Raw genomic sequence first — 25858 nt, 5'->3', positions numbered from 1 at the left:
CTTAGAGAATACATACATACATACAGCCAAACAGAATTCTGTTTCAAGGTAGCTCTGACCCTGCCAAGTAGGCGCCATCAGTAAAGTTTACCAGGCCGAAATTGAAAAAACTGTGTGGACAGGAAGTTATCATTGAAATTTAATGGTGGCAAATATGTCTGAGGAATATTGCTGGGATTTGATCCCTTTATGAATCTGGTGATAGATGAATGTGTAGAGGTGGCAGCTAGTGGGCAACAGGACGATATTGGAATGGTGGTAATAGGAGGAAATAGTATCATCATGTTAGAAGCCTTGGAGAAAGGAGAAGGTCATGTTCAGCAGAGAAATCAGGTACTTATACAGGTACCGTTTCCAACGGGTCTGTTTGACTATATTGTAAAACTCAGGTCATATACATTGTTCATATTAAACTTTTTGTTTTGTTTAAAAAAAAATGTACTCTGCCCCCATTCACCCTGCCCCCACTCCACCCTCTATAGTAAGATCATTTTTATTACTTTTTTGTGTATTCTTATAGTTTCTTTATGCAAATACAAGTAAATATAAATATATGTTCTTATTCCTACCCATTACATAAAAGATAGCATATTATATTTACCGTCCTACACTTTGTTTTTTTTAAATTAGCAACATGCCCTGGAGATCTTTCTAATCAGTACACAGAACTCCTCGTTCTTTTTGTTTATATTAATAGCTGCATAGAATTCCAGTGTGTGGATATCCTAAAGTTCATGTAACCAATCCTCTTTAGATAGCTATTTGGATTGTTTCCAAACCTCTACTGTTAAAAACAATGTTCAGGGCTTCCCCGGTGGCGCAGTGGTTGAGAATCTGCCTGCCAATGCAGGGGACACAGGTTCGAGCCCTGGTCTGGGAAGATCCCACATGCCGCGGAGCAACTAGGCCTGTGAGCCACAACTACTGAGCCTGCGCGACTGGAGCCTGTGCTCCGCAACAAGAGAGGCTGCAATAGTGAGAGGCCTGTGCACCGCGATGAAGAGGGGCCCCCACTTGCCACAACTAGAGAAAGCCCTCGCACAGAAACGAAGACCTAACACAGCCAAAAATAATAATAATAATAATAATAATAAAAGCTTTCATCATAAAAAAAAAAAAAAAACAATGTTCAATGAATAATCTTACACATGGATGCATGTGCAGATATATCTGTGGGATACATTTCCAGATACTGGATTGCTGAATCAAAAGATATGCATCTATAATAACGATTAATATTGACAGATTATCTTCTATAGGGGTTTGTACCATTTTGCATTTCTACTGGAAAGATGTAAGAGTGTCAAAACAGGGCTTTTCTGAATGGATTCCTACTGTCAACAAAATTGTAATGAGCTATGATATTCTATATACTAGTCAGGAAAAAAAGGATATAAACAAAAATAAGTTACATGTGTTGGAAACAGAATGGTATTCTAATGCTGCAAAGAACAAGGTATCAAACTTCACGCTATGTCTAACCTCTGTGTTTATTTTTTTTAACAGCATAGTTGTTGCCCAAATCTTTTGGTACAGAATGTTTTTGTAGAAACACATGACAGAAATTTTCCATTGGTGGCGTTCTTCACTAACAGGTTTGAAAAAATTTTTTATATGATTAATTTTGAAATTGTGACTTTAAAAATAACAATAGAAAAATATTAAAAGAAGATATATGCTATAGCCCCACATACCTGGCACCCTAGAATATTCAGTTATCCCAAACTGTTTGTGGTCAATAAAATTTTAAATAGCTGAAATTTTCATTCTTATCTCCTCTTAGAGTTAATACCTGGAAAGGCTAAGGATGGCAGGCCTCAGCCAGTTCAGTTCAGAGGATAAATGATGCAGAATGCTACATCTTTGAGTCCAAACTGCCCCCAACTACCACACCACATGCCTCATCACATTACTGGGTTCCACTGTTTGCAAAACACACTTCCTTCCTTGTGGATATTGACAAGTTTCTTCTTACTTATGATTTTAGTAGATTTGAAATAAAACTTAAATGATTATTCTTAATAACAGAGCATTCCTAATTGGTTGGTGTTGGAGAGAGAGAGAAAACCATATTTTTGAGGATGGTTAATGATGTTAATATGAAAATTGATATAATCAAATTTGGTTCATTTGGTAGTTATTCAGGGTAATTTATGATTATTTTTAAAATTTCTACTTTCTAGGTATGTGAAAGCAAGAACAGAACTAACATGGGATTATGGTTATGAAGCTGGGACTATGCCTGAAAAAGAAATATTCTGCCAATGTGGGGCTAATAAGTGTAGGAAAAAAATATTATAAATCTGTAGCTAGTGCCTGTTCATGAAATTAGCTTATCAAGCTGAAATTAGAGCCATGCAAAAGAAACCCCAGTGGTCAGTGGAATTAATTTAGGTTATGATCCATCAAGAGAATTCCTCTCAGTTTACCCTTGTTGGGGGGTCCATTTGCATTACTTAGAAACGCTAGGAACAAAATAAGGACATTTTCATATGCATAGGGTATCTCTTTTTTCTTACTGCTGTTCAACTGTACATGAGTAGGATGGAAGTGTATATTTTATATGAAATACTGCTATATAATTTGTAACTTATTTGTAAATTATATATTAAGAAAGACAAATGGGGCTTTCCTGGTGGCACAGTGGTTGAGAATCTGCCTGCCAACGCAGGGGACACGGGTTCGAGCCCTGGTCTGGGAAGATCCCACATGCCACGGAGCAACTAGGCCCATGAGCCACAACTACTGAGCCTGCGCGTCTGGAGCCTGTGCTCCGCAACAAGAGAGGCCGCAATAGTGAGAGGCCCGCGCATCGTGATGAAGAGTGGCCCCCGCTTGCCGCAACTAGAGAAAGCCCTCACACAGAAACGAAGACCCAACACAGCCAAAAATAAAAAATAATAATAAATAAATTAAAAAAAAAAAAGACAAATGTCACAATTGATTTCAGCACTTCTTATTGCTTTTGGAATTATCTTTGACTTTCATGGCCCCAAAGGGCCAAAGCTCACATCTTTACCTACAAAATTTATTTATGTTTAATTCCTGGCAAATAATTTACCATTGTGAACCATAAGGTGGTCAACAGAGCCTGAAGAATCTGTCGAAATTCACTTCATGCATATTACTTCCAAGTATTTTAATGCTAGTTGGAGAAGCTGTATCTGGCTCCGTTGAAGTGTCCCATCAGTCCTTTTGAATGAGAAGGGGGAGAAGCTCTCCTGTGGGGAAGGTTTTGGCACACTCTTTGCCATTCAGTTTCTTTTCCACAGATTCTCTTCATTCCTTCCACATAAACACAGACAGGAAAGGAGGGAATAGAAACTTGGAGGAATTAGAATATTTTTGTTCTAGATAGAGTAGAGCCTTAAGAAAAGGAAACTTAGAAAATAGTCAGACGTGGCTTATTTAAGCCAGAAGAGATTGTGCTGGGCAAGAATTTCACTTAACAAAACAAAACAATTCTACTGAACTGCAAAGTCTGAAACAGACCCTTGGACTGTCCTAGGCATGATGTGCAAATTATTTTCCTAGAGAAAAAGGGAAAGAGTTACTTTGCTCTAGGTTACCTAACCATGATTGTCTAGTGGAAAGAGGATGAGAATCTCCAAGAGTTAACACTAATTTTATCTATAACAAAGATGTACATTTGGCTGCCAGGAACTTCCCACTAGGAACCAGGGTGGGAATACTAGCTCAAAAAGGAGTAATTAAAAGTAGCTCTGGTTTTTGAGGGTTTTTTTTCTTTTTTTTTTTTTGATCTTGATTCTGGGTTTAGTTTGGTTACCTTTCAAACAAAAATCTCTTCTAAGTTTGGACCCAATTAATTTCTTTAAAATATTGAACTAAATAAAAATTTAACTTAAAATTGGTTTAGAGAGTGGGAAACCAAAGAGCTAGGAAAAGGAGCAAAAAATTATAACCCAACAGCCTGTAGACAGATGAGGAAAGTTGAGAAGTCCATTTGTTCACAGTAAAGATGCAGGAATTTTAGGCAATGCACTAAAATAAAGTGAAGACACTTGATAAGTATGGAAAATGTTTTTGTGCAGAAATGGACATCTTGATCTGCTTCATTCTTTACTGGTTCACAGCTGTCATCTGTCAGCGTCCTAGAGATTCCCTTTGTCTTCCCTACGTCAGGTCTGTTTCTAGTTAAATCCCGTTATTTCCCCTTTCCTTGATTTACTCCCACATATTGGTGAAGCACATCCTCCAGTAGCTTTTGAAAGGGGAAAAATGAGAGGTGAATATTTTGAGCCCTTGTATGTTTGAACATGTTATTTTACCCTTACACTTGATTGCTATTTTGGCAGGGTATGGGTACTCAGAGTTCGTGAATAGCTTCCATACCCAATTTTGAACACATCTGCCACATTCCAATGTTGCTGCTTTGAAGTCTGAAAATGTTCTCACCTCTGGCCTTCAGGGTGACTGTTGGAAGTCAGATAAAGCCGTTCTTTATCTTTTGTATACGTGGCCAGTTTTTTTTCAAGCTTATAGCATTCTCTTTGTTGCAATGTTCTGTTCCCAGTAAGAGTCAATCTTCATACCTCATACCAGGTGCTTGGTGGGATCTTTCAATCTGAAAACTTTGTTCTTCAGAGAAATTTTCTTGAACTATTTAATGAAATAGTTCTGTTGTCTGTTATCTGTTGTCTCTTTCTAGAATTCCTATTTATCTAGACATTAGACCTCCAGGATTGGTTCTCTCATTTTCTTATCTTTTCTCTTAATTTCCAGCTTTGTCTTCTTGCTCTGCTTTCTGGGAGATTTCCTCAACTTAATCTTCCCAATTTGTCTATTGTGTTGGGTTTTCGTTTGGGGGGTTTTTGGGGGGTGGGGATTGGGTTTTGTTTTGTTCTGGTTAGGTTTTTTTTTTGGTCTCATTTTAAATTTCTAGAGCTCTCTGAATGTTTTTTTTCTTCAATATCCTATTTTTGGTTCATGGTTGCAGTATCTTATCTCTTTGAAAATACTATTTATATAGTGTAACATACATACAGGCATTCATATCTATATTTTCTTCTTCCTGAATATTCTGTGACCTGCAAGGTTTGTTTCTGTGTTTTCCCTGTATGTGTCCTTTGGTCTTTGTCTTTCATGTTTTAGGCTTTCCTCAGTTAGTGATCTTGGCAGTCTGCTCATTCTTTTTTTTTTTTTTAAATAGGGATTTTTTTTTAACATCTTTATTGGAGTATAATTGCTTTACAATGGTGTGTTAGTTTCTGCTGTGTAACAGAGTGAATCAGCTATACATATACATACATCCCCATATCTCCTCCCTCTTGTGTCTCCCTCCCACCCTCCCTATCCCACCCCTCTAGGTGGACACAAAGCACCGAGCTGATCTCCCTGTGCTATGCAGCTGCTTCCCACTAGCTCTGTATTTTACATTTGGTAGTGTATGTATGTCCATGCCACTCTCTCACTTTGTCCCAGCTTACCCTTCCCCCTCCCCATGTCCTCAAGTCCATTCTCTATGTCTGCGTCTTTATTCCTGTCCTGCCCCTAGGTTCTTCAGAACCATTTTTTTTTTAGATTCCATATATATGTGTTAAGTCTGCTCATTCTTAAGAGTGGAACACTGAAAAGCTGAGATTATAAACTGAGAGCGGGGTAAGTGTGACGGTCCAGCCACCGCAGGGGGTCTTTCAGGTCCCCACGGAGACGGGTAAGGGACTGAATAGCACCGCGAGTATGGGGTCAGAAGGACCAAGACAACTGATGGTTGCAAGGCACTTTATTTAGAATCTACTGAATCTTATATAGACAGAAGAGGAGCTCATTATTAGACAATGAACCCATAGAATTGTTTATCGTCTCAGTTCAGTCACTATCATGGACGTCAACAAGTTTACAACTATCCTTGAACATTATCTTCCCTTAACCAGGCAGACACACAGCCCCCAGCCATAAGGAACAACCAGGACTCTCAGTTCCCTGAGGTCTCCTGGCTTGAGATAGCTTTGCTAATCTCTTTTACATTCCTCAGGCCTGGGAAAAAGAGTGCATTCCAAGGTGAGGGCTTTGCTTTTTGTGAGAGACATACTGTCTCCTCCAGGAGTTACCTCCGGCTAAGACTGCATTCTTCCCACAGGTAAGGGGCTCTTCAGCTGCTTCACCTGACCTAGCTGAGCTATTCAGTTTCTTATCCAGTCTCTTTAGGACTTTCTGGCCTGGCAAGGAGTACTCTTCCATCTTACTGCTTGAAAGCAAAAAAACTTTGCTGCCAGAGCGTGTTCTTTTCTCCCGTTCTGCAGCTCCACACTCTTGCTTCTGTAACGCATTTGTGTTTGTCAAGACTATCCAAGTTATCCTTTTTAATATTGTTCTCTTTTCTGTTCCCAGTTTGCCTCCTTTCCTCTCTTTAAAATCTGCTCAAAAAGCAAGACCTCCAGGAGTTTTCCTTTGATTAGTTCCTCAGCAAACCACCAGCTATTACATGCTTCTTTTACAGAGCAACTTATTTTTTAACTGTAATTTAATTATATGCGTTTGTGTTCTCTACATGTGTATTTGTTCCATGCACCAAAAACCTTGTCTTGTATGGTGCTGTGTACCCAATGGGTGCTAAATAAAGGCTTGCGACTGGCAACTGGAATTACTCTGTTAATTCTGCGTCCGTTTATGATAGACCTGTTTAGGCCAGACTTGGTGTGATACAGTTTTTAGAAAATAATGGATAGACCCTCAGAAGAACAGTCATTTCTCCAGCTGAGTCCAGGGGCTTCGGCCACCTTTACTCCGACTATCGGTTAACTGGGCGCAGGGTGGGGAGCTCCTGGCATGATTTTTTTTTTAAAAAAGCAATTCAAATTCAGACTCAGATCTGGAGAAGTTGCGAGTTTCTGTTTGAGAACTGTATCTGCAAAGCCGAGGTGTCGCTTCCTGCTCGGGACTTTCCCCCGGGCAGGGGAAATCAATCATCATGATTTCGCCAAAACGGACTTCCGGCTGCGCGGGCGCAGTGCACAGCCATGGAGCCGGTGGGACCTCCCGAGCTCGAGTCGGGCTGCGGCGCCAACTGGTCCGAGGTGCGGGCTGTGCGGGACGTGGTCCCCCTCCCAACCGGTGAGTACTGCTCGGGGGGCGGTCAGGCGGGGAGGGCGGGGTCCGGCAGGGGCAGTCGGGGCCCAGGGCAGCTCCCTGGTCGCCGCCGCTTGGGGGCCCGCGAACCCGCCTCCCGAGACAGCGCTGAGGTCTTGCTTGGCTCAGCAGCCCCTCGGCCCCTGGGCGTCCATCGCCGGCGGCCCTGCGCCCAGACCGCTGCCCAGGGCCTCTCGTAAGGGGCGGGTTTGCCTTCCGTTTACCGTTTACGGTTTACGGTTTACTGTTTACCTCACCCACTGCTAATGGGACAGCCCATTGCTACAGTCCTACAACGCTAGAAATACAGCCAGCAAGGAAAACCGAAAACCGAAAGAAATGCCTGGGCGTTTACTCTCCCAGCGCGGTTCCACCCGCCCCTAAAACAATGCAGTCGGAGAAGTGCTCTGGGGAGGAAGGCTGGAGGGGGACCCCTCTTGAAGAGAAGTGGTCAGCTAGGTCTCAGGAAGCAGTTTGAGAAGTTCCCACAGAGAATGTAACGTTTTGGAACCATCCCCTCCTTTCCATGTAGTAGTTCAAGTCTGTGGCCCTCTCCTTAAGTGAGGCAACAGGCTTCCGACTGGGCTCCTTCCCTGCATCTCAACGGATGTAGAGCGCGTACCGTGTGCAGGCTCAGCGCCAGGTGCTGGGGATGCAGAGACGAGTTAGGCAGACCCTGCCCTAGAGAGTCTAATAGGCAACTCGTGTGTGACCTGTTGAGAACCACAGAGTCGCAAATGAGGGGCTCCTCCAACTCAGTCTGGTGTTCAAGGAACATCCTATCTTCGTTTTAAAGAGAAAGAGTCACCCAGAGATAGAAAGGTTGAAAAGGTGGTCCAGAAAGAGGTGAAGACTCGAAAAAATGCACCAGCCACAAAACATCAAATGTGGCAACCACAAGCCAAGCAGTTGACTATTTCATTTAGGTAGTGTGTATACAGAATGCAAGATGAGGAGTTACAGGAGATGAGCTTCCATCCTGACCTTTTCCCCAAACTCCAGCCTTGTAAAACCAACTTCATTAATGCCAGGAACGATCTCAAACTGAGTATGTCCCAAAGAAAACTCCTGTTTGCCTGCACACACACACACACCCTCCAAACCTGCTCAACCACTACCAGCCTTCCCCATTCCATTCACCTGGTTGCTCAGACCAAAACCCCAGTGCCATTCTTGGTGCCTCTCTTTCCTCCTTACCTCCCAACTAATGCATTAGTCAGACAGTCAGTTCTCTCTTCAGAATATATCTCAAGCTTGGCCTCTTCTCACCACTCCCATCACTGCCATCCAAGCCACCATCATCTCAGGCCTGGACTATTGGTCTCCTGGCTTCCACTCTAGCCTCTCATACATACAAGCCTGCACAGTAGCCAAAATGATCTTTAAAAAACAAAAAGTAAGTGTGATTCTCCTACTCAAAGCCCTCCAATAGTCTCTCATTACTTTCAGAATAATCTTACTGTGGCTACAGTGTACCCCATGTCCCGATCTGATCCAGCCCTACCCATCTTGATGACTCTGCTACCCCTCACTGCACTGTGAGTCCTCTAAGCCCGCACCATACTCACATATCTGCTCAAGTGTACCCTCCACAGCCTTGCCTGCCCATCCTGTTTAGAAGAGCCCTCCCCCACCCTCATTAATTTCTGCCTCCTTCCCCTGCTCTGTTTTTCTTCATAGCACTTAACACATCCGGAAATAATACTTGTTTGATGTCTCTGTACTACTAAAATGTAAGTTCCATGAGAGTTGAAATTCACATCTTATTCCCTGCTTTATTTCTAGTGCCTAAAACTATACATAGTAGGTTCTCATTAAGTATATGTTGAAGGAATGAATTGGGTTGTATGTAGCACTAAAGAGCTTGGCTTCTGATCTTTAGGTGATAGAGAAGGGTTTTTAGCAGGAGAGAAACATGGGCAAATGTACATTTTAGATCACTCTGGCAGCAACGTGAAGAATGAAGTGGAGTCATGACAGGAAAAGCAGAAGGAGGGAAATGAGATTATCAGAATGAACCAGGTAGAAGACAGTGAAGGCAGGGCAGTCCACTTTCCACTCTGCTGCTGGAACTCACTCTCAAGTGCACATGTGCACACGCACCTACGTACACACGTGCCTACACAGAGATCAGGTCATGGTACTTCCAGTGTTAATTAGGACTTGTGGGCTACAAATAGTACAAAATCAACTTGATGTCATTTAAGCAAAAGGGATGTTTGTTACTGGAAAGCAGGGAGACCACACTCACAGACCCCAGGAACATGGATGCTATAGCATTTATCAGAAAGAGCCAGGAAATAGGGCCTGAGAAGCCATCATAAACTTTGACAGCACTCAGAGTATCTGCTTTGTTCTCTTTCTTTGGTCCACTTTTCCTGATAATGGGATAGAAGATGGCTACCCTCACAGCTTCTCAGTCTGTACATCTCCTTCTTCAAGAAACCAGCCCAATCTGAACTAAAATCTTCTATTCTGAATTCTGTATATCTGGGAGATGGGCAGGTAGGTCCTCTGGGACTGTCAGCTGTGCCTAGGGAAAGCGAGTCACATAGTATGAACATGCCTGCTGGGGCTTATTCCCTGTGTATGATTGTGAGTCAAATGGATACCCTAAAGAAGTCCACTGAACATCCTATTCCCTGGCTGCCTGCCTGCCACCCCTCCCTTACAACACGGACATCCTTATTCCTCTTTTCATATTCTGAAGCTGTCCCCAGTAATGCATTCTGGCTATCCCAAATATACATCCTGCCAAACTTCCCCGAAAGTTATATCCAGTCACACCATCCAGAGACAATGTGATGAAGCCATTCATTTTCCAAGTCCGTTACCAAGCCTCTAGGTAATATCTACTCCCCTTCTGTTTTGGTCAGTTCAGGTATGCAGTCACTGGACTCAGTAATAACATCTACACATCTGATATACAGTGGCAGAACTAAAATAGTAAACTGCAATGAAAACTATTGATCAAAGGAGAAAAGAGGAAGGAATTTCCAAGCCAGCACCATAAATTGGTTGCCAGTCCAGAACATAGACCATACCCTATTGGAAGGGGATTGTAAGTGGAAGTATAGGGTTAGTGAATCTCATTCTATCAGTTTCACTCATTTCTTTAGTGGTGGAACATGTTCCTTGGCCATCCTATCTGACTACCCCAGATTCTATCCTCTGGGTGGATTGCCCTTGTCTGGTGAGCTTTAAGACCATCTCTTGGAAGAGAAGCATTGGGAAGACACCCCTGCAGAGGCTGTGGCCTTAGCAATCCCTTCCCAGGTGGAGCTGAGCCTGGAGATTGCTGGCGAGACTGCCACTGTTGGTTTGAGTTAGTCGTAGTTCATGTATTCTTGGCTTATAATTTTTCTTCGGCTTCATTCTATAGAACCTTTCCTGGTTACCAGTTTCATTTTTGAGAATTCTCGTTGAGTCAGTCTCTGTGAGTCCTTAGGCCTGCTAGACCCGGTAGAAAGACCTTGGGGAGACCTACATATCTTCATTATTCTTGGTCTCAACTACTGATGGAGACCAATGGACTCTTCCATAATATGGAATGTTCCAGCCCCCATGATACACCTGTCCCTCACTGTCTGAATCTATACAGTTCCTGAGTGCAGATAGTGAGGAATATCAAGTTATCCAAATGTATTTGGTCCATGAGTTTCAGATAATGTGTAGCAAACGTTCAGATGTGAGGGATGCCTGTCTGTGTAAAAGCCTCTAATGTTACTCTCCCAACTACAGAGAGTTCTGTGATCTCCCAGTCTAGAAGAATAAACAAGTTAGAATAGCCAGGCTCTTTTAGGAAATTGTGATGAGGGGGTGTTTTAGCAGGAAAAAACTCTTAGGTGGAGCCTGTGTGTCCACCTTGGGTTTCTGTCTATCAGCACTGGAAACTCCAGATCAGAGGACAGCGATGTTGCCACCACCTCTTGTGTTCCCAGGTGCCAAGACCCTGCAGACTTGGGAGTGTAGCTCAGACAGGCAGAGTCCCCAGAGCAAGCACAGGGGACCACACTCAGGTATCAGCAGCCTGATAGCTCAGCCCGATGCAGTTCACCTGTCTGCAGGTGCAGCTCTGCACAGGAAAGGGTGACACTGCAAAAATGCCTAGCTCTTACACAAGGGGTGCTGCATAGCCTATCAAACATTATCATATTTTTTTATTAGGGAATTTTAGCACTAGTAATTTAACTGCCTGAAACTTTTGTTTTAACCTATGCTTTACAAATTTTAATGTCCACTTTGAGTGTTCTTTTAAATAAGAACACAGTATTTAATCGAAGTAGATTTTGGGTCCAAGGTGAATAAAATTTGGGGATTTTTTTTCCCATTTTCATCCTAGGATGGAGGCTTTGTGTGGTCAGATATTAAAATACATTCTAAAACCTTGAAAATTGTAAAGTGTTGTATTGGTGGGGGAAGTGACAGATCAGTGGAACAAATAGAAGTATGTAGAACAAATCTAAATATATGTAATAAATATATGAAAAAAGATTTTAAATCAGTGGCTAGCCATTATGAAAATAAGTTAGATCTCCATCTCATACTTTACAATAAAATAAATTCCACGTTAATATTCTAATGTAAAAAATAAAATTCTAGAGGAAAAGAAGAGGTGTCTTCTAAGTTATGTTCCCCCCACCCAAGAGTGAGAAATGATAAAGGATTGATATAATTTCATCAAACAAAACCTTTAAACATTCTGTATATCAGAGAACATTATAAACAAAGTTAAAAGGCCACATGTATGATTAACAAAGAGTTAGTATCCTCGATACACCACAAGCTCTTATAAATCAGTAAGGAACTAGTGAATAAACCAATAGAAAAATGGACTAAGGACATCAGTGCCAGAGAAGAAGTGCAAATGCCACCTTATGGTAACTTAAATTCATAATCAGAGATTATGATCCACTTCTCTCTGCACTTTGTGTTCTTTCTTTTGACATGGTCATCTAATCTTCTGTCCCAGCTGTACCTTTCTTTATAGTATGTTTTGTTTTTTTTTGTTTTTTTTTGTTTTTTTATATATATAGTATGTTTTTAAATCAGATAGGTAGACACCCTGTCTTTTTTTGAAAGTGTTCTTCACTGCCCTTTCCTATTTATTCTTCCAAATAATATTTTTTTTCAAGTTCTTTAAAATAACCTTCTTGGGATTTAAGTTAAAATGGCATTAAATCTAAAACTTATGTCAACTGAAGAAAAACACTCAACCTAAAAATTGCGAGTTATGTTTTATTTGGGGTTAGGCTTACTGAAGACTATGGCCTGGGAGACAGCCTCTCAGCTCTGAGGAACTGCTCTGAAGAGGTAAGGGAGGAGCCAGGATATATAGGAGTTTTTGCTGAAAACAAACATGTAGTCAAACATCAAACAATTACTGCTAATAACAAAAAACAGACATCTTAAGTTAATGATTTTAGTGCTTTTCTAAGTATGGGAAGATGCAAGAGTCTGGGCTTATTGAAATTATTCCTTAGAAATATGTCGTAACTGTCTAGGGCCAATATCCTGTTTTTCTCCGTCCTGAATTCCCCTCAGGACACACCATTGTTGGGGGGGGGGCGGGGTTTGCTGCAGTGGTTGATGGCTTGATGTCGGGCAACATTTTTTTGTCCGCACTTACCTGAGATAGAGTTGACAGCATTATAATGTCCAGCCTTCCTATCCAGGTGCACCGTATTTCTCTCCATGTTGAAATGGAGCTTAAAACAACTCTTTCATCATGTTATCCCCCTGCTCAAAAAATCCTTCCTGGCAGCCTTTCACCATCTGTTTCTCAAATTCTTTTCCAGCTTCCTTTGCATGAACTCTCCTCTTCAGCCTGGCTGGTTTTCTGTCTCCCAGTCAGACCTCTTGGTCTCTTACATATCTCTGCTCTGTCTGCAACGTCCCTCCCACCCCGACCCCCCTTCCTCTCCATCTCAAGGTTGTACCAGCTCAAGGAAGTGTCCTTGACAACACTCCATCCCACAAGGAGCACTTCCTCCTCTGTCCATAGCGTATACTGTATTTCCTACTCAGCAGTTACTCGTGCCATGTATTCTGTTATTTTATTTTCCAGAATACTATTTGGTCTCCTTGTTTATTTTGTAAGCTTCTTGCAGGCAACAGTTCTGTCTCATGTTTTTTTATATCCTCTGCTGTGCCCTTGCGTACAGTAGCCACTCTCCACATATGGCTCTTGAGCATTGAAAATTTGGCTTGTCCAGTTGAGAGGTGCTGTAAGCACAAAATACGCTGGGCTTCAAAGACTCAGTACAAAAGAATGAATTAATTGTTTCCTTAATTAAATGTTGAGAGCGTAGTATTTTGGATATGTTTAGTTGAATAAAACTTATTAAAATTAACTTCACCCATTTCCTTTTGCTGTTTTAAATGAGGCCCCTAGAAATTCTTCATCTGCACCTGTGGCTCACATTATGTTTCTGCGGACAGCGCTGGTCTAGAGCTCTCAGCGCAGTGACTCTCGTACAAGAGGTGCTCCCAACTCTGGTGGTTTGAGATGAATGAAAAGCAGCAGTTAGCCCGTTTCATCTCATCTGAGGAGTTTTGTCTCAGTCTCCGCCCTTTTTCTTGGTTGATGTGATCAGGAGGATTACTAATTTGTAGCCCTGCTAAGTAGGACCCAAATCCAGGAAACAGACGTTAATTAAGGAAGAAATTCATCTGAACGTGAAATAAATGCTAGCTCCAAAGTGAGGTCTTCTGACATTGTGAGATGCAAGATGTAATTTAAGAGAGACACCAAGAGATCTTACACTTTTAAGTAACAAAAAGGACTTTCAGGAAGCGCTTAAGCGGTTAACCTCATTTAAATTAAAACCTTTCGCCATTAAATGGTTAAATGAATTTTTGTTTCAAAACTAAAATTTGAAGATAAAATTGAAAGTGCTTTCTGTTACAGAAAACTAAATGAATAACAGGATGAGCATTGGAAAAGGCAAAGAAATGTTAAATGGATGCTTGTGGCCAAATTAATAGCAAACTAATAGGTTAGAGAAGATTGCCTCTCACCGATGCATCCAGTGGATATTGGGAACAGCTGGCTTTTTTCCTCCCTCTGTCTCTTCCCTGTTCTTCCTAGCTCTCCTTCTCTTAAGCTTCTTTCCTTTCTTTATTCCTCTCTTAAAAAAAAAAAAATCTGCTCCTGCCTTCATGTATCTTTCTCTCCTAGTTTATTATAATGCTAGATTACAGCACATTTAAAGTATATTGCTCATTTACTTCTTTAATTCACCCCAAATTTATTTTTGAATATAGTATGATATAGGGATCTAAATTATTTTTTACAGGTAGTGAATCAGAGCATTATTTCTTGAATACACCATTGTTTTCTTGTTGATTTATAATGTCAGTAATTATTATTGAGAGCTTACTATGGGCAAGGCAATGCTTTGAGAGCTTTATATTTAAATTCCTGCTTAGGTTTCTTAAGTAAAGGTTTTCCTCATGTTTAGACATTTTAAATGAAACATTTTTTTTCTTTTCTTGCATTAAGCCATTTAAAAAAATACAAAGTTGCTTTTCTACTTGGGTCCCAATATTTTTTTCTCCCTGGGAGTTGAGACTCTCTCATAAAACAAGTTCCCTGCCCTCTACTTTAAGATGGGTGGACGAGTTGCGGACACCAAGAAATTCCACTTTTCCATTTCTCATCAGGGATGTTACTTTATAGGTGTCTTTCAGGTTGCAGAAAAGTTGCAAAAAAGGATATGCGCGCTTTGCCCCAAAGACCTCGAGTGTAGTGTCCTGTACTTTGCACAGTCAGAGAATATAGCTGCTCATGAAAACTGTTTGGTAAGTTACTTGAAAACACATGAGTCCTTTTAGGGAAGGACATACCAAAATAGATAAATGTACTCTGGATACGACAAAGAATAACACGTTGGCTGCCCATGGTTTGGGCTTTTAAGTGGGGATTTGGGGAGCATATTTTCCCTTTTTAAAGTTTCAGATCTTAACACCTTATGATTACTTTTAGTTTTATTTATAACTGATCAAACACACAAAGAATTATGCTGAAGTTCCTTTAAAGGTATTTTAATTATTTCAAATATAATAGATACCCATAGACACTTCACCCAGATTTATAAAATCATGATAGTATATGATATTTGCCTCAGCTTGATTTTTTTTTTAAAAGAAAAAAAAAACATAGATAGTTAAGGACTCTCTCTTCTCTCTGTTCCCTTCTCTCCATCCCTCCCCAGAGGTAATCGCCATCACAAATTCCGTGTTTCTTATTATCTTGTGTTTTTAATTTTATGCTCCCACCACGTTTAAGTATTTATAAACAAATATATTGTTTTACATGTTCTTGGAGTTTATAGAATTTCTATCAGATTCTGTGGATTATTGAGATTTATCCATGTTGATAAATGTAGTTCTAATCTTTAATTTTAAATGTTATAGTATTCCATTTTATGACTGTAATCACCATTAAAGTATTCTGTGAATGAGCATTTATGGTTTTCCAGTTTTTTATGTGACTAACCAGCTGTCATAAATATCCTTGTATAGGTCTCCTAATTCACAGGAGAATTTCTCTGGTCTAGGGCACTTAGAACTGCTGGACATAGGAAGGGAACATTTTGCACCTCATTAAATGTGCCAGATTGCTCTCCAAAGGGATCGTACCAAGTTTGACTTCCACTATTTTGGAGTTTGTTTCTCTTCTTCCTTGTCAACACTTGATTCTATGAGATTTATTTATTTATTTTTTAGTATGGTAAAAGTATGTTTAATTTTGTAAGAAATTGCTGAACTGTCCTCCACTGTGGCTGTACCATTTTACATTCCTACGTGCAATGAATGAGAGTTCATGTTGTTCGTATTTTTTTAATTTAATTTAATTAATTTATTTTTATACAGCAGATTCTTATTAGTTATCTATTTTATAAATGTTAGTGTATATATGATGTTGTTCATATTTTAATTTGTAATTCCCTGATGACATATGATGACATGTGGTGTTGAGCATCTTTTCATATACTTATTTGCCATTTGTATATCTTCTTTGGTGTTGTCTGTCCAGATCTTTTGTCCAATTTTTAATTGGATTGTTATTGTTTAATTGTGTTTAATTGGGTTGTCTTATAATTAACTTTTAGGAGCTCTCTATATCTTGGATACAAGTCCTTTATCAGATATATTTTACCAATATTTTCTCCTAATCTGTGGCTTTTCATTCTCTTTACAGTGCCTCCCTGGATCTATGGTTTGGTGTCTATCATGATACTATGAGATTTTCATGTTTTCCTCTCTGATGGGTGTGAGATGGTCTCTCGTTGTTATTTGCATTTGCAGTTCCTAGATTACTTAGTGAGCTTGCACCTCGTTTGCTGTGCTCCTGTGTGGTTCTTTTTTTCGATTCTGTGACTTGTGTTCATAGACTACACTTTATCTTTGAGATCTTAGTTTTGCTTATATGTATTTATTCACATATAAATAAATTCTAATGCTTTATTATATATGTTTGCTTTTAATTTTATTTATGGTGCTTTCTGTCATACAGAAGCTTATAATGTAATTAACATTCATCATTATTTTCCTTTATAATTTGTAGGATTTTCCCCCTAAGAAATTCTTTTCCGAACTAAGGTTCTATCTTTTTTCCAAAAAGTTTAAAAATTTTGCTTTTCTCATTTAGCTTCTTGATCCAACTGGAATTTATTTGGATTATAGTGTATAGTAGGGACCTACTTTTAGTTGTTCTCTTTTTAATGCGATTAACCACCTCCCCCAGCACTATTATTGAAAAATCTGTCCTTTCCTCACTGATTTGTAGTGATAATAATGATAACTGTTGTTATTATTTGGTGTTCACTGTGTAAGGTAATGTTCTGGGAGCTTAACCTACATTTAACTGTTAATCCTCACAACTACCCTAAGAGGTAGGTATTATAATTACGCCCAAACTAAAGGTGGAACAACTGAGGCACAGAGAAATTAAATCACTTGCTCAAGGTCACAGGGCTGTAAGTGACTGAGCCGGGACTCTCACCCAGCTATCTAGTTTCAAACCCTCATGTTAATCCGTTGCTCTAACAGTATTGTCATATGTGCACAGATCTCTTTCTGGCTCTCCGTTCTCTTCCATGGTCACTTGTGTATTCCTGAGCTGGTACAACACTCTTTTTTCTTTCTTTTAAACAAAATACGCATTTTATTTAGGTTGAAATAAACTATACAAAATTGATTTTCTTCACCAAAAATAACAAGCAATATTTTCTGTATTATTCCTAGATAAACCACAAAACACTTATTTTTGTAGGTTTTCTAGGTTTTGCTTGTAAATCAAGATGAGGCAGTAGATACAGTCATGGAAAAAGACAGAAGAAAACAGACAAATCAGTTGTCAGTTTCCATGGCCTCTGATCCTGTCTTGACTGTGAAACAGAAGTGTTCAACGTGTACCTGCCAAAAAGCTTATGACGATGTAGGCTCAGTAAAGGAATGTAAACGGCAACAACCAGATGTGGAACAACAATGGCAGGCTCTTCCATTCAAACTTTAACTATAAGTTGTTCCTTTAACTTCATTTGATAAAGACAAAATCTACACTGAAATTCTTGTTTGGCGAGCTCACACGTTTCTCTTGCAGTCTGATAATTTTCTTAACTGTCCCTTACAGATTTTTAACAGCATGCTTAAAACTCCTACTATTCAAAAGTCAGTCATGAGCTTCATTGTAATGTTTTATGAAACGTATTCCTTCCTCCCATACCTCCTCAAAATTTATTTCTTCAAAGAGCTGATAACTCAGTACCTGACAGTTGGATCCACAGTGATGTTATGTCTAAAATGACTTAACTAATACAATTCCAAAGTGCCATTAGCAGAGATCACACAGAGTGTAACATGGTACTTTCAGTGCTGTCTTCTGGAAGAACAGTTAGGTCTCCAAAGCATGGGCATTCAAACAGGCCATTTAAACAGGCAGATTATCAGTGACTAATGAGCTGGTACAACACTCTTAATTACTATGATTTTATGATAAACCCTGGCTATTTTTTTGGCACTTTGAATTTTGGGATCAGCTTATCAGGTTTCACAGAAATTTCTATTGGAATTTTAACCGGAATTCCACTGAATTTATAGATGAATTTGGGAAAAAATAGACACCCTCATAATATATTAGTCTTTCTATCCATTAACAGGGTATGTCTCTTCAACCATCCAGGTCTTCTTTGATGAATTTCAAAAATGTCCAGCAACTTTTTTTCTATAGAGGTCTAGCACTTTGGGTTAGGCCTATTCCTGGGTTTGTTTTTTTTTGTTTGTTTTGTTAATACATTTTTAAAGTGAGCTATTATTGGTATATACAAACACTGTCAATTTTTATTTATTTTTTATCTCATCCAACAATCTTGCCAAACTCAAATCTAAAAGTCAGATTCAGCTGGATATTTTTTTTTTAACATCTTTATTGGAGTATAATTGCTTTACAATGGTGTGTTAGTTTCTGCTTTATAACAAAGTGAGTCAGTTATACATATACATGTGTTCCCATATCTCTTCCCTCTTGCGTCTCCCTCCCTCCCACCCTCCCTATCCCACCCCTCTAGGTGGTCACAAAGCACCGAGCTGATCTCCCTGTGCTATGAGGCTGCTTCCCACTAGCTATCTATTTTACATTTGGTAGTGTATATATGTCCATGCCACTCTCTCACCCTGTCACATCTTACCCGCCCCCCATCCCCATATCCTCAAGTCCATTTTCTAGTAGGTCTGTCTTTATTCCCGTCTTGCCACTAGGTTCTTCATGACCTTTTTTTTTTTTTCCTTAGATTCCATATATATGTGTTAGCATACTGTATTTGTTTTTCTCTTTCTGACTTACTTCACTCTGTATGACAGACTCTAACTCCATCCACCTCACTACAAATACCTCCATTTCGTTTCTTTTTCTGGCTGAGTAGTATTCCATTGTATATATGTCAGCTGGATATCCTCATCTTTAAATAAAGACGGCTTTTTTTCCTTTAAATTTTTGGGCCTCTTAATTTCTTTTTCTTATTTTACTGCATTTTTCTAGAACATTGTGTTATAGTGGTGATTAAAAGCATTTTAGTGAGCCTTGTTTCTTATATTACTGGGATGCTTCTAGGTTTTATCATTAAATTTGTGCATACTTTAGCTTTTTAATACTTTTACTTTATTAAAATTAGGAAGTTTCCTTTTATTTCTAGCTTGCTACAAGTTAAAGTATTAAATATTATGAAATGCTTTTTTCTGCATCTATTGTAATGATCTTCTGGCTTCTTTCCCTCTCTTTCTCTGGCCATGCACAATGCTAGATGCTTTATTATTTTTTTTAAAATTTATTTATTTATTTATTTTTGGCTGCGTTGGGTCTTCGTTGCTGTGCACGGGCTTTCTCTAGTTGCGGCGAGCGGGGGCTACTCTTCGTTGCGATGCGCAGGCTTCTCATTGCGGTGGCTTCTCTTGTTGCAGAGCACAGGCTCTAGGCGCGCGGGCTTCAGTAGTTGTGGCTCTCAGGCTTAGTTGCTCGCGGCATGTGGGATCTTCCCGGACCAGGGCTTGAACATGTGTCCCCTGCATTGGCAGGCAGATTCTTCACCACTGCGCCACCAGGGAAGTCCGATGCTTTATTTTTTATATACACAATTTTTTTAAATCTCAAACTTACAGAAAAGTTGCACATACAGTACAAAGTACCTTTTTTGTTGGAACTGATGAAAGAAATATTCACATATTGAGATATAGGGAAGTCATTCTGGCTTATACATGAGTTAACTTGAATTTTATGTTAACTAAAATAGCCTGTTTGTGGCCTATCAAATATACACTGTACATCTGCTTTAATTATTAGAGAAAAGGACACATTGACCAGAAGTAAAGAATGTCCATGTTAAAAATAAAGATTACACACCCCTCCTCCTGGGATGCCAGTGCTGGTACTCCTTTGATGATAAGACTCCCTTCCCAGGTTCCAAGGCCATACTGACTCACTGTGTACATGCTAGTCTGTTCTTTTTTTTTTAACCTTGAAGAAATGTAACCCTGACTCGTTTAATGCTCTTTGTTCTGACAAGATATGAAACTGTGCTGGAAGCAGTGCTTGTCCAGGGCAGTTTCTCAGAGTAATCTGGGAAGTGGGCTTCCAGGGTAGTCTGCAGTTTGGCTCAAATAAAACTCTTTTCTATTCTTATTATAGACTGTTTATTGATTATTTTCGTTTATAGAACCATTTGAAATTAAATTGAGACATGATGCGTTATCTTTCCTGAATACTTCAGTATGTATTTTATACAAAGGACATTCACATAATCACAATGTAACCATCAAAATCAGGAATTTTTTTTTTCACACACACACACACACACACACACTGTATTTTATTTTTACAAGAGATAAATAGACTGACACCAAGCATTGTACATGGATGACCACAACAAAAGCAACAATGATTGCAATTACCAAACCTGAAACACTCTCATACTATGTTATAATATTGACATTCAGTCCAGTAATCCTCCACTGTAACAGCTCCTTTACTTTGCAGTGAAAATTGATTTGTATATTCTTTGCCTCTGAGTCCTTGTGGGATTTTTTTTTTTTTAATTCAGACAGAAAGTCACAAAAATTATACTCATCCTCATCAGTTCACTCAGTCCCATGTAATTAAATTTTTTTTTTCATCTTGATCTTTTGTTAGCACTTTTTTGAGTTCATCAGTTTTTCATTAGAGTTCTGAAAATGCTTATTCATTCAGTTCAGCAGTACAGTCAGTTACCAGAAACCTGTACTTGTCAGAGTCTTTTCCATGAATTTCTTGAAGATGAAACCCTTTTATAGGAACATATTTGCAAAAGCATCAGAGTACACCCAGAACTGTCCATAAATGACAAAAGACTTAAAAATGACCACAGTTAAAGATTTGATGAAAGTTCATAATAATGCAGTTGACAAGAAAATTAGTTATTTCTGAGATATACATTTTAAAGTAATAACTAGGATTATTACTTATAACATTATACCAGAACATATAAGCAAAATCAGGAATTTAACATTAATATATTACTACGATCTAATCCTCAAACCACCCAGGTTTCAGGTTCAAGTGTCCTAATAACTTTATAACAAAAGATTCTGATTCACAGGTTACATTTGGTTTTCGTGTCTCAAATTTTCTCCTTTTAATCTGTTAGTAATAAGTTATGTGCTTGTTTATTTTCTGCTGTTAAACCATTTGGAGATAACACTATTTGATTGTGATGTTTTATTCTAATATACTGTTAATGTTAATTTGCTATTTTTAGTTAACCTTGTCAGTATAATTTACATTAAAAAAGCACCCATTTTAAGTGTACAGTTCAGAGAGTATTAAGACATGTATTTACTAATGTAACCACCGCCACCATCAAGATGTAGAACATTTCCATTACCCCAGAAGGTTCCCTCATGCCTCCTTGCAGCCACTTCCTCCCCACCCCAGCTTCTATAGCTTGAGCCTGTCTTTCTCATCTCACATGAAAGGAATCCTACAGTATGTATTCTGTGTGTCTGGCTTCTTTTGCTCATTACAGTATTTGGAGATTCATCCATGCTGTTTCTTGTATGTGTATTTTGTTCCTTTTTATTTCTGCACAGTATTTCATTGTGTGGCTCTATCACAATTTGTTTATCCACTTGACTGTTGATAGACGTATTATTAATTCCAGTTTGAAGATACTAGGATAAATCTGTGACGATCTGAATATGTGTCTTCATGTGGGCGTACAATTTTTTTGTGTTATAGTCACTAATTTTTTTAGATTCCACGTATAAGTGATAACATGCAGTATCTGTCTTTCTCTGTCTGACTTATTTCACCAAGCATAATACCCTCCACATCCATCCATGTTGTTGCAAATGGCAAACTTTCATTCTTTTTTATGGCTGAATAGTATTCCATTGTATGTATGTGTATGTGTGTGTATATATACATATATATATACACACTACATTTTCTTTATCCATTCATCTGTTGATGAACACTTAGGTTGCTTCCATACATTGGCTATTGTAAATAAGGCTACTATGAACACTGAGGTGCATATATCTTTTCGAATTAGTGTTTTCATTTTCTTTGGATATATACCCAGGAGTGGAGTTGCTGTATCACATGGTAGCTCTATTTTTAGTTTTTTGAGGAACCTCCATACTGTTCTCCACAGTGGCTGCACCAGTTTACGTTCCCAGCATCAGTGCAGGAGGGTTCCCTTCACACTCTCAACAACATTTGTTTGTGGTCTTTTTGATGATGGCCATTCTGACAGGTATGAGGTGATACCTCTTTATGGTTTTCATTTGCATTTCTCTGATGATTAGTGATGTTGGGCATCTTTTCACGTGCCTGTTGGCCGTCTTATGTCTTCTTTGGAAAAATATCCACTCAGGTCTTCTGCCCATTTTTTAATCAGGTTGTTTTTTGATGTTGAGTTGTATGAGCTGTTTGTGTATTTTGGATATTAACCCCTTACTGGTCACATCGTTTGCAAATATTTTTTCCCATTCAGTAGGTTGTCTTTTTGTTTTGTCAATGGTTTGTTGATGCAGAAGCTTTTAAGTTTAATTAGGTCCCGGTTGTTTATTTTTGCTTATGTTTTCCTTGCCTTTGGAGATAAATCCAAAAAAAAAATTGCTACGATTTATGTCAGTGTTCTGCCTATGTTTTCTTCTAGAGTTTTATGGTGTCCTGTCTTACACTTAGGTCTTCAATCCCTTTTGAGTTTATTTTTGTATATGATGTGAGAAGATGTTCTAATTTCATTTTTTAACATGTAGCTCTCCAGTTTTCCCAGCACTACTTATTGAAGAGACTGTCTTTTCTCCACTGTATATTGTTGCCTTCTTTAAATGTGGACAATAATGCTTTTATTTCTTAAGTGAATACCTACAAGAGGAATGCTGGGTCATAAAGTAAGTGTATGTTTAACTTTAAAGGTAATTGCATCATTTTACACTTCTACAACAATGTGTAAGAGTTTCGTTTGCTCCACACCCTCATTGACACTTGGTATTTTCAATCTTTTTAATTCTAATCAGTCTAGTGAGTGTGTATTGGTATCTCATTGTGGCTTTGATTTGTCTGAGGGTTAATGATTTTGAGCATCTTTTCACGTGCTTATTCACCATTTGTAACTCTCCTTCTCTGAAGAGTCTGTCCAGATTTTTTGCCCATTTTTAACTGAATTATTTGTCTTACTGAGTGGCAAGAGTTTTTCCTATATTCTTGATATAATTTTTTTGTCAGATATATGAATTGTGAATATTTTCTCCCAATTTCTGGCTTGCCTTTTTGTTTTCTTGGCAATGTCTTTCAAGGAGCAAAAAGTTTTTTGGTGAATTCCAACTTCATAACTTTTTCTTTATAGTTCTGCTTTTTATAAGAAATCTTTGCCTGTGCCAGTGTCAAAATTTTTTTATCTTATGTTTTTCATGCCCTTTATTATTTAAGTGTATGTGTAATGTTGATCTTTCATTCAGAGGTAGTTTGGATTCTTTTGGTTTTGAGAAACTCTTAGAAGCTCGAGCCAACCTAAATATAAAAGGGGCTTTGCAATAAGTTGCAGGGGCATTTTGTGGCTCCTGAAGGCAGGCACACAGGTGGGTACAAGAAACAGGAGCTGGGAAGCCATCAGGAACCCAGGATGTCCTCTCTAGCCCTTGTTTTTGTTTTCCTCTCTTTGTAGACTGACTTGCTCTGACCATGTGGCTCAGAGCCTGTTTTAGTCCCCTAGGATAGGGACTTTGACTGGCCCAGCTTGGGGTCAGGGCCCCGACCAGGTCCAGTTAGCCACTGGGGGTCAGGGTAATGCAGTATAAAACATGTCTGGGGATCAGGACAACTCCCAAAGAAAAGCAGGGTGACTTGAGATCTGCTCACACAGGCCAAAAGGTGGTCACTGTTCTCCCCCAACCCATCTTCCACTCCTGGTGAGTACTTTTTGGTACCATTTTCTGACTTGCAGCTTTCAGCATTACTTTGTGCATACTCTGGCTTTTTTCTTTTCCGAATCTGCAGCTGTATTCCTCAGCACTTGTGGAATGTGAAGATCATGATCCGCTTAATCGTGATAGAAATTTTGATGTGGAATCGGTAAAGAAAGAAATCAAGAGAGGAAGGAAGTTGGTAAGTATAAATGATTTTATTACTCACAAAGATGAACAGACCCTTGGTGATGCTTTCAAAAGAAAGTCTATTTGGTTGATAAACCAGGGGATAGAGCTGCAACGTGGAGAGCTGAAAGAAGTAGGGCCTGTATCGGAAACTTAGATTCAACTGAATATTTTAATATTTTTAAATGAACTACAACATGCTTCATCGGCAAAGTAGACATGAGGTAGAATGCTTTGGCTATAAGTAGAAGGAACAAACTGGCTTTAAAAAAAAAAAAAAAAGGGATGCTTATTTTCCTAACTTAGCCAGAGGAAAAACTGGCTTCAGGGTTGGTTGATTCAGTGGCTCAATGGTGTCATCAGGGGCCCATCATCCTTTCCGCCCTCCTTGTCCACAGCTTCAGCTGGTCCCTTTGTGATCATAGGGTGGCCACAGGCAGCAGCTGAAGCATCAGGCTTGCTTGCTCCTATCTACCACAAGAGAAAGTTCATCCCCAATAAGAGCCCTTCTGAAAGTTTAATTAGGCCACACCCCTCTTTCTGCACCGATTGCTAGAGGCGACCATAACTAATCAGGATCTACCCTCGGAGCCGGGCTCAGCTCCCCCTGGGAAGGAAGAATGCTGAGTAGTTGCTCTACTGGGTCTGCTGTAGTAGACTCCCTCCATGACAGGCCCTTCGCAGCTTCATCAGCGATACAGCAAGCGTGAGCACTAACACCCTAACCACCACCACAATCCACAATCAGGTTAGTGACCTGGAACAAACATTTTTGTAGTCCTTGCGAGATGTCAGCATATACATGGGCAGTTTCCGCATTGCCTGATGTGCTTTGAGAAGCGTCAGCAGGGGGCGCTCAGTGAGCAGGCAGATCAGCACCGTTGGGGCTCAGGAAGCCTTCCTAGTTGGGAATGCGGGGGGAATGAGGATGGGGGAGGGGGAATTTCAGAGAGAGGGAACAGGGTGTGCAAAAGCGTGGAAGGCAAGAGAGAAGATGTGGCACATTCATGAAACCATAAGCATAGGACTGTCCCTGGCATTCTCTTCACTGACCTCATGGAATTCCATAGGATGTACTGGAAGGCGTGAAGCCATTCCCTGCCCTTAGATAATGAGTTGACACTGATTTTCACTGTAATAGTGAATGCTGCAGAAAACATCTTTGTGCATTATCCTCGTGTGCTGGTTTGACTGGTGCTATACAGCACATTCCTAGAAGTGGAACAGCTGAGTCAAAGAGAATTCCCTTTAAAATCTTTGAAACATGCTGACAAACTATCCCCCAGAAAGACTGTATCACTTTATGCTTCTGTACATAGTGGATGAAAGAGCACTTCTCCCAGCCCTTGACGAAAATGAACATCTCAAACCTCGTTAATTTTTGCCAGTCTCACAGAGTTTTACCTTGCGTTTCCCTGATCACTGGAGAGGTTGAACATTACCCCTCTTTAGTAATCATCCCAATCTTCCCGGCTCACCCAGCTCCAGCAGTTCTTCAGTGATCCCTGGCCATGGTCCAGCACAGCAGTCACTCCCTTGCAAACCCCCTGGACACCCTCCTTGCTCACTGAGCAAAGCCCCAGCCTGGGGAAGTGTGTCTGTCTGATGTCTGCAGGAGCTGAGTAGCGCTGGCAGT

At 39.6% G+C, this 25858-nt stretch overlaps 1 protein-coding gene and 1 pseudogene across 10 annotated transcripts in view; both read left to right on the top strand.

Annotated features, from left to right (window-relative positions):
- Positions 1-25858, top strand: part of SETDB2 (SET domain bifurcated histone lysine methyltransferase 2) — an 83283-nt gene that overhangs the window by 42434 nt on the left and 14991 nt on the right. For 5 of the 10 annotated variants that reach the window (XM_068526385.1, XM_068526383.1, XM_068526384.1 and 2 more), the window contains 2 exons: positions 1507-1595; positions 2184-3468. In XM_068526385.1, coding sequence (XP_068382486.1) covers positions 1507-1595; positions 2184-2301 — 207 coding nt within the window. In that variant the 3' untranslated portion in view covers positions 2302-3468. Of the gene's footprint in view, positions 1-1506; positions 1596-1783; positions 1928-2183; positions 3469-6973; positions 7075-14770; positions 14893-24127; positions 24236-25858 lie in introns of those variants that run through there. The other 5 variants (XM_068526391.1, XM_068526390.1, XM_068526392.1 and 2 more) reach the window with 4 other exon arrangements.
- Positions 112-754, top strand: LOC137752252 (small nuclear ribonucleoprotein G pseudogene; annotated as a pseudogene).

Source organism: Eschrichtius robustus, chromosome 18, assembly GCF_028021215.1.
Source record: "Eschrichtius robustus isolate mEscRob2 chromosome 18, mEscRob2.pri, whole genome shotgun sequence".
Lineage (NCBI taxonomy): Eukaryota > Metazoa > Chordata > Mammalia > Artiodactyla > Eschrichtiidae > Eschrichtius > Eschrichtius robustus.
This window is presented reverse-complemented; position numbering and strand designations above follow the sequence as displayed.